The sequence below is a fragment of the Pelobates fuscus genome, chromosome 1 (genome assembly GCF_036172605.1).
Source record: "Pelobates fuscus isolate aPelFus1 chromosome 1, aPelFus1.pri, whole genome shotgun sequence".
NCBI lineage: Eukaryota > Metazoa > Chordata > Amphibia > Anura > Pelobatidae > Pelobates > Pelobates fuscus.
In genome coordinates, this window is record NC_086317.1 from 377724540 (window position 1) to 377736903 (window position 12364).

The 12364-nt window shown below is 42.7% G+C and overlaps 1 protein-coding gene across 1 annotated transcript in view; it reads right to left on the reverse strand.

Annotated features, from left to right (window-relative positions):
• The window catches only part of ERICH6B (glutamate rich 6B), a 224478-nt gene that overhangs the window by 88841 nt on the left and 123273 nt on the right, over window positions 1–12364 (reverse strand). Inside the window, exons 10-11 of the mRNA XM_063444714.1 lie at window positions 11069–11133; window positions 3373–3518 (exon numbers count right to left, since the gene is read on the reverse strand). Coding sequence (XP_063300784.1) covers window positions 3373–3518; window positions 11069–11133 — 211 coding nt within the window. The remainder of the gene's footprint in view (window positions 1–3372; window positions 3519–11068; window positions 11134–12364) is intronic.

Below are 12364 nucleotides of genomic sequence, written 5' to 3' on the forward strand. Positions count from 1 at the left end.
GTGTGTGTATATGAGTGCAGTGTGTGTGTGTATATGAGTGCAGTGTGTGTGTGTGTGTGTATATGAGTGCAGTGTGTGTGTGTGTGTGTGTGTGTATATGAGTGCAGTGTGTGTGTATATGAGTGCAGTGTGTGTGTGTGTGTATGAGTGCAGTGTGTGTGTATATGAGTGATGTGTGTGTATGTGTGCAGTGTGTGTGTGTGTGTTGCAGTGGTGGGGGGGTGGGCAATTTTATTATTTTATTTATTATTATTTTTTTATTATTTTAATATATTTTTTTCTTATTATTTTTTCTTTAATTATTATTTTTATTTTCGTCCCCCCTCCCTGCTTGATACATGGCAGGGCTCCTTCCCTGGTGGTCCAGCATTGGCAGTTCAGTGGGGGGGGGGGGAGAGGGGGCTGGCAGAGATCTTACTTACCCGTCCTGCAGCTCCTGTCAGCTCCCTCCTCCTCCGCGCCGTCCGGTCAGCTCTTCTGTCAGCTCACACTGTAAGCCGCGGCTCTCGCGAGATTTACACTGGGAGCTGACCGAGGTGCTGAACGGACGGCGCGGAGGAGGAGGGAGCTGACAGGAGCTGCAGGACGGGTAAGTAAGATCTCTGCCAGCCCCCTCTCCCTCAGTCTGTATTATGGCAATGTAAATTGCCATAATACAGACTATTGACTCGAGTATAAACCGAGTTCCGGTTTTTCAGCACAAAAAATGTGCTGAAAAACTCGGCTTATACTCGAGTATATACGGTACTTGAATATATATATATATATATATATATATATATATTCAAGTACATTGTATGGACCAGTTTGTACGCTGTCAAAGCTTTGTCACTTTTGTCAAATCCAATAGTGAGATTGGGTTTTTTATTTTTTATTTTATTAAGTTATTATTTATTTTATTAAGTCATATATATTCAGGCATATATATATATATATATATATATATATATCACTATTGGATTTGATAGCAGACAAGCAGTTCATTTCCTATCCATTCTATTGTTAAATCTTCTATTAATCACTAAAGAAAAAGTGTATACAATTTGATCAATAAAGCTAATACATCACATGTTTAAGTTTGATGAAATAATAAAATACTCATGGTGTTTTTTTCAAGTGTATTTCATTTTCTGTTTGTTGTACACATTAAAAATGAAAAACTTTTTTCATACAGAATACGTTGAAAAACGTATGTTATTTACTGCCGCGCTACCTTGGGGACGTATAAAGCGCGTCGATGTGACCCAATCTGTTTGATTTACAATAAGCATGAAGGTTGTGAACAAGCAGAAGGATTCATACTTCATCTACTTTGTTAAAATATACTTCTACCCCAAGTATAGAAATCTTTTTTATTATCTAACTTCACAGTGATACTGGCACTTGGGGCCATGTGAGCTACCAAAGAAGCCAGCAAGTCTCAAAGGAAGCCATGCGCCAAAACAATGAGTACATCCTTCAAATCAATGTGCACTGCATGACACAGAATAACCTTACATTCATCTTACAAACACACTTTATGGCATTCATTTCACTGAGATATTGTTTGCAGGAGCACAGCAATCTAGTGTTTTGCAGCTGCACTTGAGAGTAATCCTTTTGATGGTATGCATTTTAGACCAAAATGCTATGCTTAACAAAATGTAAGGATTTTAAGACAGACTAAATGTTTAGAGATTTTTATACAATATTGATTACTAGATGAATGATCTCTGTAGCTAGACATTATGTTGGATTGTCTGCAATGATAAAATGCAAGAACGTATAAACTTCAAGTGCTTGAGGACAAAAGATGCTCTTTAGACCAGCACTCTTAGCTTATCATTGATGTTCAAGCACTGGATAAACAAATGAAGCTTATGCATTAACCCCTTAAGGACACATGACATGTGTGACATGTCATGATTCCCTTTTATTCCAGAAGTTTGGTCCTCGAGGGGTTAAATAAGTGGCAGCAGAGAGACAAGACTTTGGGTTCCAGCAAAACCCTGTTTTTTTGTGTGTGAATTTTCTCCAAAGTGTTTTAACAAAGACTGCACCCAAAACCACCATGCACTATATTCACTGCAATTAGCTGTATTGGTTATAGTGCATGGATTGTCCCTTTAACATCAAAAGGACACTGTAGGCATTGTAACCAATATATATCAACATCTATTGAATTGTTTGTAGTGCCTGGAGTCATCTGGCATGGTTCTTCCATTTGGTGTTCCTTTAATTTAACACTAAATAAGAGTCCCTGGATGCCCATAGACAAAGTCCCACTTGAGGTATGACTAAGGTAGAAATTAGTCTTCTTGCTTATGACTTTGAAACCTGAAACTAAGTTGGCACTACTGAACAGTGTTTCATTGTGCCTTCAACTTCAATAACCATCATGGTAGCTATGCTGTGACATTTGCAAAGCTGCAATGATTTTCATTGCCTGTCGGTCGAAGGATAATGTACCTCCATTTGGGGTGTTAGTGAAAAAAACTACCTTTGTTAATAGATAGATGGATGAGATGTCCAAAAGCTTTATGGGCAGACTACCCACTCCCACAACAGTGTATAGATCCCTTAGAAGCGATATTTGAGCTCTTAATATAGTTCCTTTTAAATTCTTTCTTGTGGCAGAACGGGAACGAGGTTTTTAAATGTGATGAATAAGGAAAGCAATGATTTTAATTATTTATTTTTTTAAACAAAGAGAATAATTCTGTAGCCATCATTCCACTTTTTTTTTAATTAATCTATATAATTATTTACTTATTTAATATTTTTTTTCTTTCCTGTTCTCATATGTCTTATCATTCATGTCTTTGTCCTAATATTTGTGTAGTTTTGATTATTAGGAATTATACATTTTTCGTTTTTGATTGTTTACCTCATTTCTTCTTTGCTTCAGCAGTTTTTATGATAGGTGGTTTTGATAAAAAATAAAAAAAGAATTGGGAGAGACAAAAGGCTGGAAAACTGGGTCACCATGTACTTTTTTACACTACTAACTATTTCAATGTATAGCTGTGTAATACTGCTATGTATGATACAATGTAATCCTCTACTATTCATCAATAAAATTTTATTGAAAAGAACCCAAACCAAAACCTGAATGGAAGGACGGTACCAGGTCACCCCAGATACTATAACTACTTCAATGATATGAAGACACTATAGTGCTTACTGTGTCCATTTTACATTTCATATATTATCTCACAATTTGACTTCAAGCTTGTTTTTCAAAATTTGTACTTTACACTTGGAAATAATTCTTGAATTTAGGGTTTTCTTTTTATCAGTCTAATAATAATATTAATAATAATAATAATAATAATAATAATAATAGTCAAATAGTCAAGAATTTCTTAGAGTAGAATATAAACACTTCTTTACCTTTAGCTGCTGATTATATATTGATGGCATGGAAATGAACAAATCATCCAAACTATACTTAGGATCTGAAATCCAATTTGATTCATCTTGATCTTGTCGGTCTACTGCAGACAGTGTAAATGAAATTGTATCCTTGGCAAAAAATGCTGCATCGATATAACAAAAAACAACATTGACGTGACTTTAATTTGGGCAAACATATAACTAAATAAAACTGCAAATATAATGAGATAAAATTAAAAAAAAAAAGTATAATTGTTTGTATTGTATGCTTAAAGAATATGCAATGTGATAATGCCTGAATTCAGACTGCTTAATGTTAGTTTAAAATCTGAATTAGAAAATGAAAACTTTAATTTGTCTATTTTCTAAACACAATTTGACTATTCAGATACTGTCTCAAAATTTGTGTATGCAACTATTTTCCAATCAGTTTGGTTGAAAATGAAATTAAACATTTGAAAAATATAGCGGCTGTGTTGACTATAAACTGCCACGCCGCTTTAGAATTAGTCAAACAAAACAAATCAATTCTCAACCTTAATTACTGAACTTGAAACACCTGTAAATTGTATCATCCGTAAAATGAGGCATGGTGTAAATCATAAATTACAATTCTACATTATGTGTAAACACGGTACTGCTGCCATGGTTAACAATTAAAATCAAAATCAATTCCATGTTTGCCATTATTATTTTTTTTTGTCACAAGGGTGATCCGGGGAGACCGTGTGCCCGCACCTGGAAGACACGACTACGTACCAGCGCCCGATCAGCGTGGACACAATAAAGATACACTTACCTCTTGCCGGATCTCCATCCACTCTCCAAGCTACATGGCCAAGAATCTCGCTGGTATTCCCACAAACGCCTGACGCTTCCAAAGGCCACAATTTAAAGGCACAGCCTCCAGTTTTAACGCTAGTGATGCGGACGTGAGTGAATAATCACCTCATGCACGCACGGTTTGGCATCATCAGGTCTAGGTAACCAATTAGAGCCCTTAAACTCTCCATCTGTTTGATGCCCTGTCGTAGTTTCCATTTGTTTGGTTTATCCGAGAGCGCATTTATATTTCTTGTATTTCTGGAATTTTCGACCTTGGCTTATCCTTGACTATTCTCCTTTCTGATTGTCCTTGACCTTTGGCTATTCCTAACTTTTATTCTGATTTCTGTATCACTGAACTCAGCTTGTGTTGTACTATTCTATTACCATTTAATCCGGCCATTCTAAGGTCCGGTAATACGCTTTCTGTTCTTTTAGTATTTGCTTTCCCTATCTTTTCTAGTTGGTTCCTATCTGTCCGTGACACTTTTGGCATGGCAGCAACAAAACACCGTCATATATATATATATTTGCGAATACACACATTAACAATAATTTGAAAAAAATGTATATATATTTGTAATCAGGGACAAAAGTGTTTTTAAAAAAACCTTTTAAACAGTGCCTGAAGAATGCAAGGTAGTTACGGTGTTCTGAAACTGGCAAACAGGTAGACCTAAATAAAGAGAACACACCTACTGAAAGAAATGCCACAGATCAAGTTAGAAAAACTAACCAATCTAGGGAAAAAGAGAAGAAGCAGGAAAAAAACAAATTTATATTTATATAATATTTATTAAATATATAACATATAAATAGATAAATATAGATGTGCATTATGGTTGCTCCTATTTTCCCTATTTTCCCTGTATTGGTCACTTCTCAATTGCTCTGTGAACAAATTCAACATTAAGAGGCTGTCCGCTAGACATCAATCATCTTTTTTTCCCCATCAATCATCTCTTTTCTTTTTTTTTTCGGTGTCACTGAAGGAAATCCAAATCACAAATCAAACAAACAAGCTTGTTGTTTGTGCAAGTTGTTTGTTCGGTTATGTGTCCACATGGTGCTTCAAAGTTATGGAATTCAGGCTACCTGCCGATCGGCCTAAATTCAGACAAATAGTAATTTAGACGAAAATTAATGCTCTAGTATATATGTATATATAATGACAATTTACTGCATCATCTACATATTTAAAGTGGGACATTGAGCACAGAAATTCTGAAAACTCAGCGTCTCAGCTTTAAATGCAAATGAGCACTTACATTGCTGATTTCTGGGCATTCGTCTTTTTTAATCACATCCCATTCTTTAGTTTAAAAAACATGTTTTTAAAACAGTGCTCCATTATTAAAGGTCCCTGGTGATATGATGGATAAAGACTGGAACAAGACACCTAACTTTGCTCAATTGCATGTTAAGCTGGGAATTGCGAAATCTATCTATCTATCTATCTATCTATCTCAGCAATTTTATAACAAGACACGGAGGCTCATATTGCATATCCCTTTCTTTACTGTTGACAAATAGCAGCAAAGGAAACAAACAGAATGAAAAAAGAATGAACATGTGATAACATAGGCCCCTCCCCCTCAGGTCCCAGTATAACAGGCAGCACTTCCCTTCCATTTCCCTCTTTCTTTGCTGCTTTGACACAAAGATAAGTACATGCCATATTTTCTCCTCATATTTCTCTTATATACTGTTTTGTTCATTGATAATTTTCTCTTATTTAACTTGTATTGATTTAATCTTTTATTTCTAAGGTTAGTATTTTCTCTTTATACACTAGCCTCAGGGCCCAGACCTCCCCTGCTTATGTAATCTTGTCTGTTTCTCTGCTCGAGCGCCTTTCTGCGCACTTCTTCTTGTTTCATAGTTTTACCGCGTATCTCGCGGGTGCCGCGAATCCCGCGAGATTCCCGGCGGCCATTTTCTGACATCCTGTCCCCTACCTCTTAGTGTGTCGCTGGTCTGGGCCCTGGTGAGAGCGTTTTTCCTTGCTTAGTTTGTTTGGGTGACTAACCCATACGTCCTTTATTTCCTATCACCATCATGCCTAAACCCAGACTATCTACTGGGTCCGCTCACTCTGGGGAGTCGGATTCCCCAGTAATCAGAACTGAGGCCCCTGTCACCTCAGATATTTCGCCTTCTATGGCGGATGGGAATACCCAACCCGGTGGACCACAGTTTCTAGCGCTACAGCGCTCAGTAACAGACGCCATTATGGCTGCTATGGGGTCTATGTCCTCCACCCTCTCCCATACCATTTCACAAGCCCTCTTGCCCCGTCCTTCAGACGAGCAACTCTCGGGCACCTTGACACCCCAGGGAGAGGTGTCTAAAGGGGACTTCAAAAAGGCTGCCCGTAAGTCCAAACACTCCTCTGCCTCCAGAAACACCATGACTGGCGTACCTTCGGTCGCCCCAGAAAGCGTGTCCCATCCACGCAAAAGAGCCTTTCCGCGCCAGGCAGAACGGGCGCGGCTATGGAAATGTGCTAGAGCACAGATTGAGAGCGACACCGACTCAGAAATCGGGTCAAATGAGGAGGCTATGAACGAGTCAGATACCGACTCTGATGCGGATTCCGCCGATGGCGCTCTTGACCTCCTTTCCTCTGCTCAGGCAGAGATGCCCGGAGGCGAGACAGGGACCAGGAACCCCGCGGCTGCGGGGCCATCCCTCGTGGATCCTTCGGGGGTCCCACTCTTCGACCCGGATGACCTTCATCATCCGAGGTCGGCGGAGTGGCTCCCGGCCGACCACGTTGCCACATACCTAGAAAATTGGGTCAGAAAACCCTTAAGCAAGGCGGCCCGCAACAAATTGAGGGCGGAGTGTCCTAGGCCTCTGGTGCCCAACAAGGTGTGTGACACCCCAGAGGTTGATCCTAAAATGACTCAGTTCCTTCATTAAAGATTTAGGGCGTTTTGTGGGAGCATTCACGGCTCTAGACAAGGCCCAGGCCTCCATGAGGCGAGTATTCCAGGGGCGGGTCTCTACCAGGGCCGGCAGAATCAGGAGCCGTCTGTCCGGCTGCAACTATCCCCAATCCCGTGGCACGGGAAGAGGCTCCTTTCAGCACTATAACCAGTACCAGGAGACCTCCCGCCCCATGTTTTTTCCATCCCGCGGACGTCAATGGCGATCCAGAGGCCTTCGGGGTAACCCAAACTCAAGACGACCATACGGTGAGTTGCCTTATACCACACATTTCTTCTCCGGGTTACATAGGGGGCAGACTCCAACATTTTTTCCCAGCCTGGTCACAAATCACTTCAGATCCCTGGGTACTGGCCACTATTCGGGGCTTCAATATAGAACTCACCTGCCGCCCTACACACATTCCCCCTCCTCGACCGATCCGCCTTTCCCTCCAGGATCGCGGTCGGATCGACGAAGAACTTTCAACCCTCCGGTCCAAAGGGGCTATCGAACTAGCACCCCCCAACCCTGCGGGTGTAATAAGCAATATATTCCTAGTGGAAAAGAAAGGCGGCCAATTGAGGCCAGTCATAAATTTGCGCCCCCTCAATGCCATAGTCAGGTACCGCCATTTCAAGATGGAGGGTATTCACCTGCTAAGGGATCTCCTCCTTCACGGAGACTGGCTAGCAAAACTAGACCTAAAAGACGCGTACATGACAGTGCCAATAGCGGAGACCTCTCGGGACCTCCTACGCTTTTACTGGCGACACGAAACATGGCGGTTCACCTGTCTGCCCTTTGGCCTATCCTCAGCCCCGTGGTGCTTCACAAAGCTTCTACGGCCCGTTATGGCCTGGCTAAGCAGTCGAGGAGTTCGACTAATCGTCTACCTGGACGACATTCTCCTCATGGCTCAGGAGCGTTCCACCCTTCTCACACATCTCCGACTAGCCATAAACCTCCTGTCACGCTTAGGTTTCATAATCAACTGGGAAAAGTCATGCCTGACCCCCGCCACCCGCTTGGAATTCCTAGGATTCCAAGTGGATTCGGGGGCTGCAACACTGAGTCTCCCGACATCCAAGATTCGATCCATCCGCAAAGAATTGCGCAGGGCCCTTATCCGACCCCAACTCACCTTACGCCAATTGGCACGCCTCATAGGCCTGCTGGCTTCTTCAATCCAGGCCGTGTTCCCAGGCCCACTCCACTACCGAGCGCTACAGCGCCTAAAGATCGCTCACCTAAGAACCGGGGCATCCTACGCAGACCTGGTCTCTCTGGACAACGAGACGAAAGACGAGTTGCGATGGTGGATTCTCAACCTGTCTGCATGGAATGGCAAAGCCATCTTCGGCTCAATGCCGGAATTCACGATCGACTCGGATGCGAGTCTACACGGTTGGGGAGCCCACTGCGAGGGAATCTCAACTGGGGGCCGGTGGTCGGAGTCCGAAGCCCGACTACATATCAATGCCCTGGAGCTTCTGGCAGGCTCCTTCGCCATCCGCAGCTTCGCCAAGGACCGTGCCCTATCATGCATACGGCTCCGCATGGACAATGTTTCGGCGGTGAGATATGTCAACCACCTGGGTGGTACACAGTCGGCGGTCTTGGCCAGGTTGGCGAAAGATTTTTGGGAATTCTGCCTGGAACGGAACCTGATGGTCTACGCGGAGTACTTACCTGGTCTGCACAACGTCCAGGCGGACTGGGGTTCACGTTATCTTTCAGACACCAGCGACTGGAGATTAGCCAGGACGGTGTTCTCCAATATTTCATCTCTCTGGGGACCATTTACCATAGACCTTTTCGCCTCCCGGCTCAATGCCCAACTCCCACGCTTCTTCAGCTGGAGGCCGGATCCAATGGCGGAGGCAGTGGATGCCTTCCTGCAAGATTGGCAGGGAGGCCTCCTCTATGCCTTTCCCCCGTTTTCCATGATCCCTCGCTCGCTCCTGCAAGCCCGCAAACACCGGGCGGAGCTAGTCATGGTCACCCCATTCTGGGAAACGCAGTCCTGGTTTCCCCAAATACTCGAGATGACGTTGGACTACCCTCGACTCCTGCCGGGGCACCACGACCTGCTGCAAGACCCGACGGGGCGCTATCATCCCCTCCGGCTAGAGGGCTCTCTCCCACTTCTAGCTTGGCGAATCTCCGGGGACCCTGGGAAATCCCAGGAGTTTCGGACGCAACTAGACACTTATTGGCAGCAGCATGGGCTCCCGGCACTAGACGGGCATATGGGTCAGCTTGGCGAGCTTGGGCTAGCTGGTGCATGGGTCGGAACGAGGATCCCGTTTCGGCCCCTGTAACAACGATCCTGCAGTTCCTGACGTCCCTCTTCGAGGCCGGTAAGGCTTACAGGACTATTAACCTTTACCGTTCCGCTATCTCGGCTATTCACCAAGGTTTCGAGGGCCGCCCCGCAGGACAACACCCTCTTGTGTGCCGACTCGTCAAGGGTTCTAGATTTTCAAGGCCGCCCAGGCCCCGCTACTCCACGACCTGGGATGTTTCCGTTGTATTGACTTTCCTCTCATCCTGGCCCGCTAACGCTGGACTCTCCCTCAAACAGCTGTCCGCCAAATTGGTGTGCCTGCTCTGTCTCATCTCATGCAAGAGAGTCTCGGATGTTAGTGCACTGGACGTCGATGCCAAGTCATACACCCCGGACGGGGTAACTTTTAACATCAGCAGGCGCACTAAGACTTCCATCAAAGCGGTATCCTACCCTAGTTTCCCTGCCTCTCCTTCGCTATGCCCAGTGACCTGCCTTCGTGAATATGAATCTCGCACCGAACCACACCGCTCTACTGCCTCTCATCAGTTGTTCTTATCTTTCCGTCCTCCTTTTCACCCAGTTTCCAGCACTACCTTGTCACGCTGGGTGAAATGGCTGCTAACCCAAGCGGGCATTGACACTACAGTGTTTGGCGCCCATTCAGTACGAGGGGCATCAGCCTCTTCTATGATGTCAGCGGGCGCCCGCTTAGAAGACATTATGAGAACGGCTGATTGGTCTAGGGAATCTACCTTCCGTGAATTCTACTTTCGACCGGCCCCACACACATTCACTGTAATAATGGATCAGCTTTAAACTTGCAATATGAGCCTCCGTGTCTTGTTATAAAATTGCATGATTTTGCTATTACATGACGAAAAGTCATGATTTTATTAAAGACACGGAGGCGAGTATTGCCCCACCCTTTTTTGTTATTTTTATACGCTGGTAAGTATGTATCTCCCCACCCAATTACTCATACCACGATACACCACATAGTATGGTTTGGGACGGTGAGTGGGGCCGTCCTTAGACTTGTTGTTTTCAATATTGCTGGATATGTTAACATTGATTGTTTTGTGGGACTGTACATACAAGGGTCCTTGTTCTCACTGGTGTAACCTTGTAACTAGTTGCAAGTATCGACCTTAACCTGTTGGCTCCTGTCCTTTATATCTCCACAGCTTAATCTGGCAAGACGTCTAACAAGGGTCCGGTTTATTGGTCTCCTCCCGCTGTCCTCCATCGGTCCTATGGATTCTACGGTCACACTTCCCAGTTTTTGATGTTATACCTCTTCGTTTTTTTCTGTTATTACATTGGGACTTTATTCTCGCACTACTCTAGTTATGGACTTTGTTCTTTGGTCGCATCTGCAGAAAGAGGGAAATGGAAGGGAAGTGCTGCCTGTTATACTGGGACCTGAGGGGGAGGGGCCTATGTTATCACATGTTCATTCTTTTTTCATTCTGTTTGTTTCCTTTGCTGCTATTTGTCAACAGTAAAGAAAGGGATATGCAATACTCGCCTCCGTGTCTTTAATAAAATCATGACTTTTCGTCATGTAATAGCAAAATCATGCAATTAAATACACACACTATATATATATATATGTAGTTAAACTGGAAGTAAAATAATACTTACATCCAAACATGCTGAAATAGTTTGTCAGTGAAATGAGATAGTCCTGTGAGTGTGTATTGTAAAACCTTGAAAATAAAAATAAAAAGAAGAAAGTCACAGAATGTCCCCGCTAATAAATTTTTTTCTTTTGTAAGTATTAGCTTAAGCATCTAAAATATTTTCAAAATATGATATTTTAAACAGTTTAAATACTTGTATCAGACTAGCACGGTCAGGTGCTGTAAGGTAAGCTTTCGATATTATAAAGACTTATTTTTCTTATTATTTCTTTTAAACTCACACAATGGACATCTTCTTCAGGATGTCCTGATAGTCACCCCATTAACCTTGATTTTTTTCACCAAACTAAGGAGAGGGATCTTCACGCAAACATATTTTTATAATCTATATATTTTCTGATGATTACAATAAAACCAGTGATGGCAAGGGTTTTCTGTGCAAGGAACTGAAAAACACTGTATATTGATAGAGGGATAATACAGGGAGTGCAGAATTATTAGGCAAGTTGTATTTTTGAGGATTAATTTTATTATTGAACAACAACCATGTTCTCAATGAACCCAAAAAAACTCATTAATATCAAAGCTGAATATTTTTGGAAGTAGTTTTTAGTTTGTTTTTAGTTATAGCTATTTTAGGGGGATATCTGTGTGTGTAGGTGACTATTACTGTGCATAATTATTAGGCAACTTAACAAAAAACAAATATATACCCATTTCAATTATTTATTTTTACCAGTGAAACCAATATAACATCTCAACATTCACAAATATACATTTCTGACATTCAAAAACATGACAAAAACAAATCAGTGACCAATATAGCCACCTTTCTTTGCAAGGACACTCAAAAGCCTGCCATCCGTGGATTCTGTCAGTGTTTTGATCTGTTCACCATCAACATTGCATGCAGCAGCAACCACAGCCTCCCAGACACTGTTCAGAGAGGTGTACTGTTTTCCCTCCTTGTAAATCTCACATTTGATGATGGACCACAGGTTCTCAATGGGGTTCAGATCAGGTGAACAAGGAGGCCATGTCATTAGATTTTCTTCTTTTATACCCTTTCTTGCCAGCCACGCTGTGGAGTACTTGGACGCGTGTGATGGAGCATTGTCCTGCATGAAAATCATGATGCAGACTTCTTCCTGTACCACTGCTTGAAGAAGGTGTCTTCCAGAAACTGGCAGTAGGACTGGGAGTTGAGCTTGACTCCATCCTCAACCTGAAAAGCCCCACAAGCTCATCTTTGATGATACCAGCCCAAACCAGTACTCCACCTCCACCTTTCTGGCGT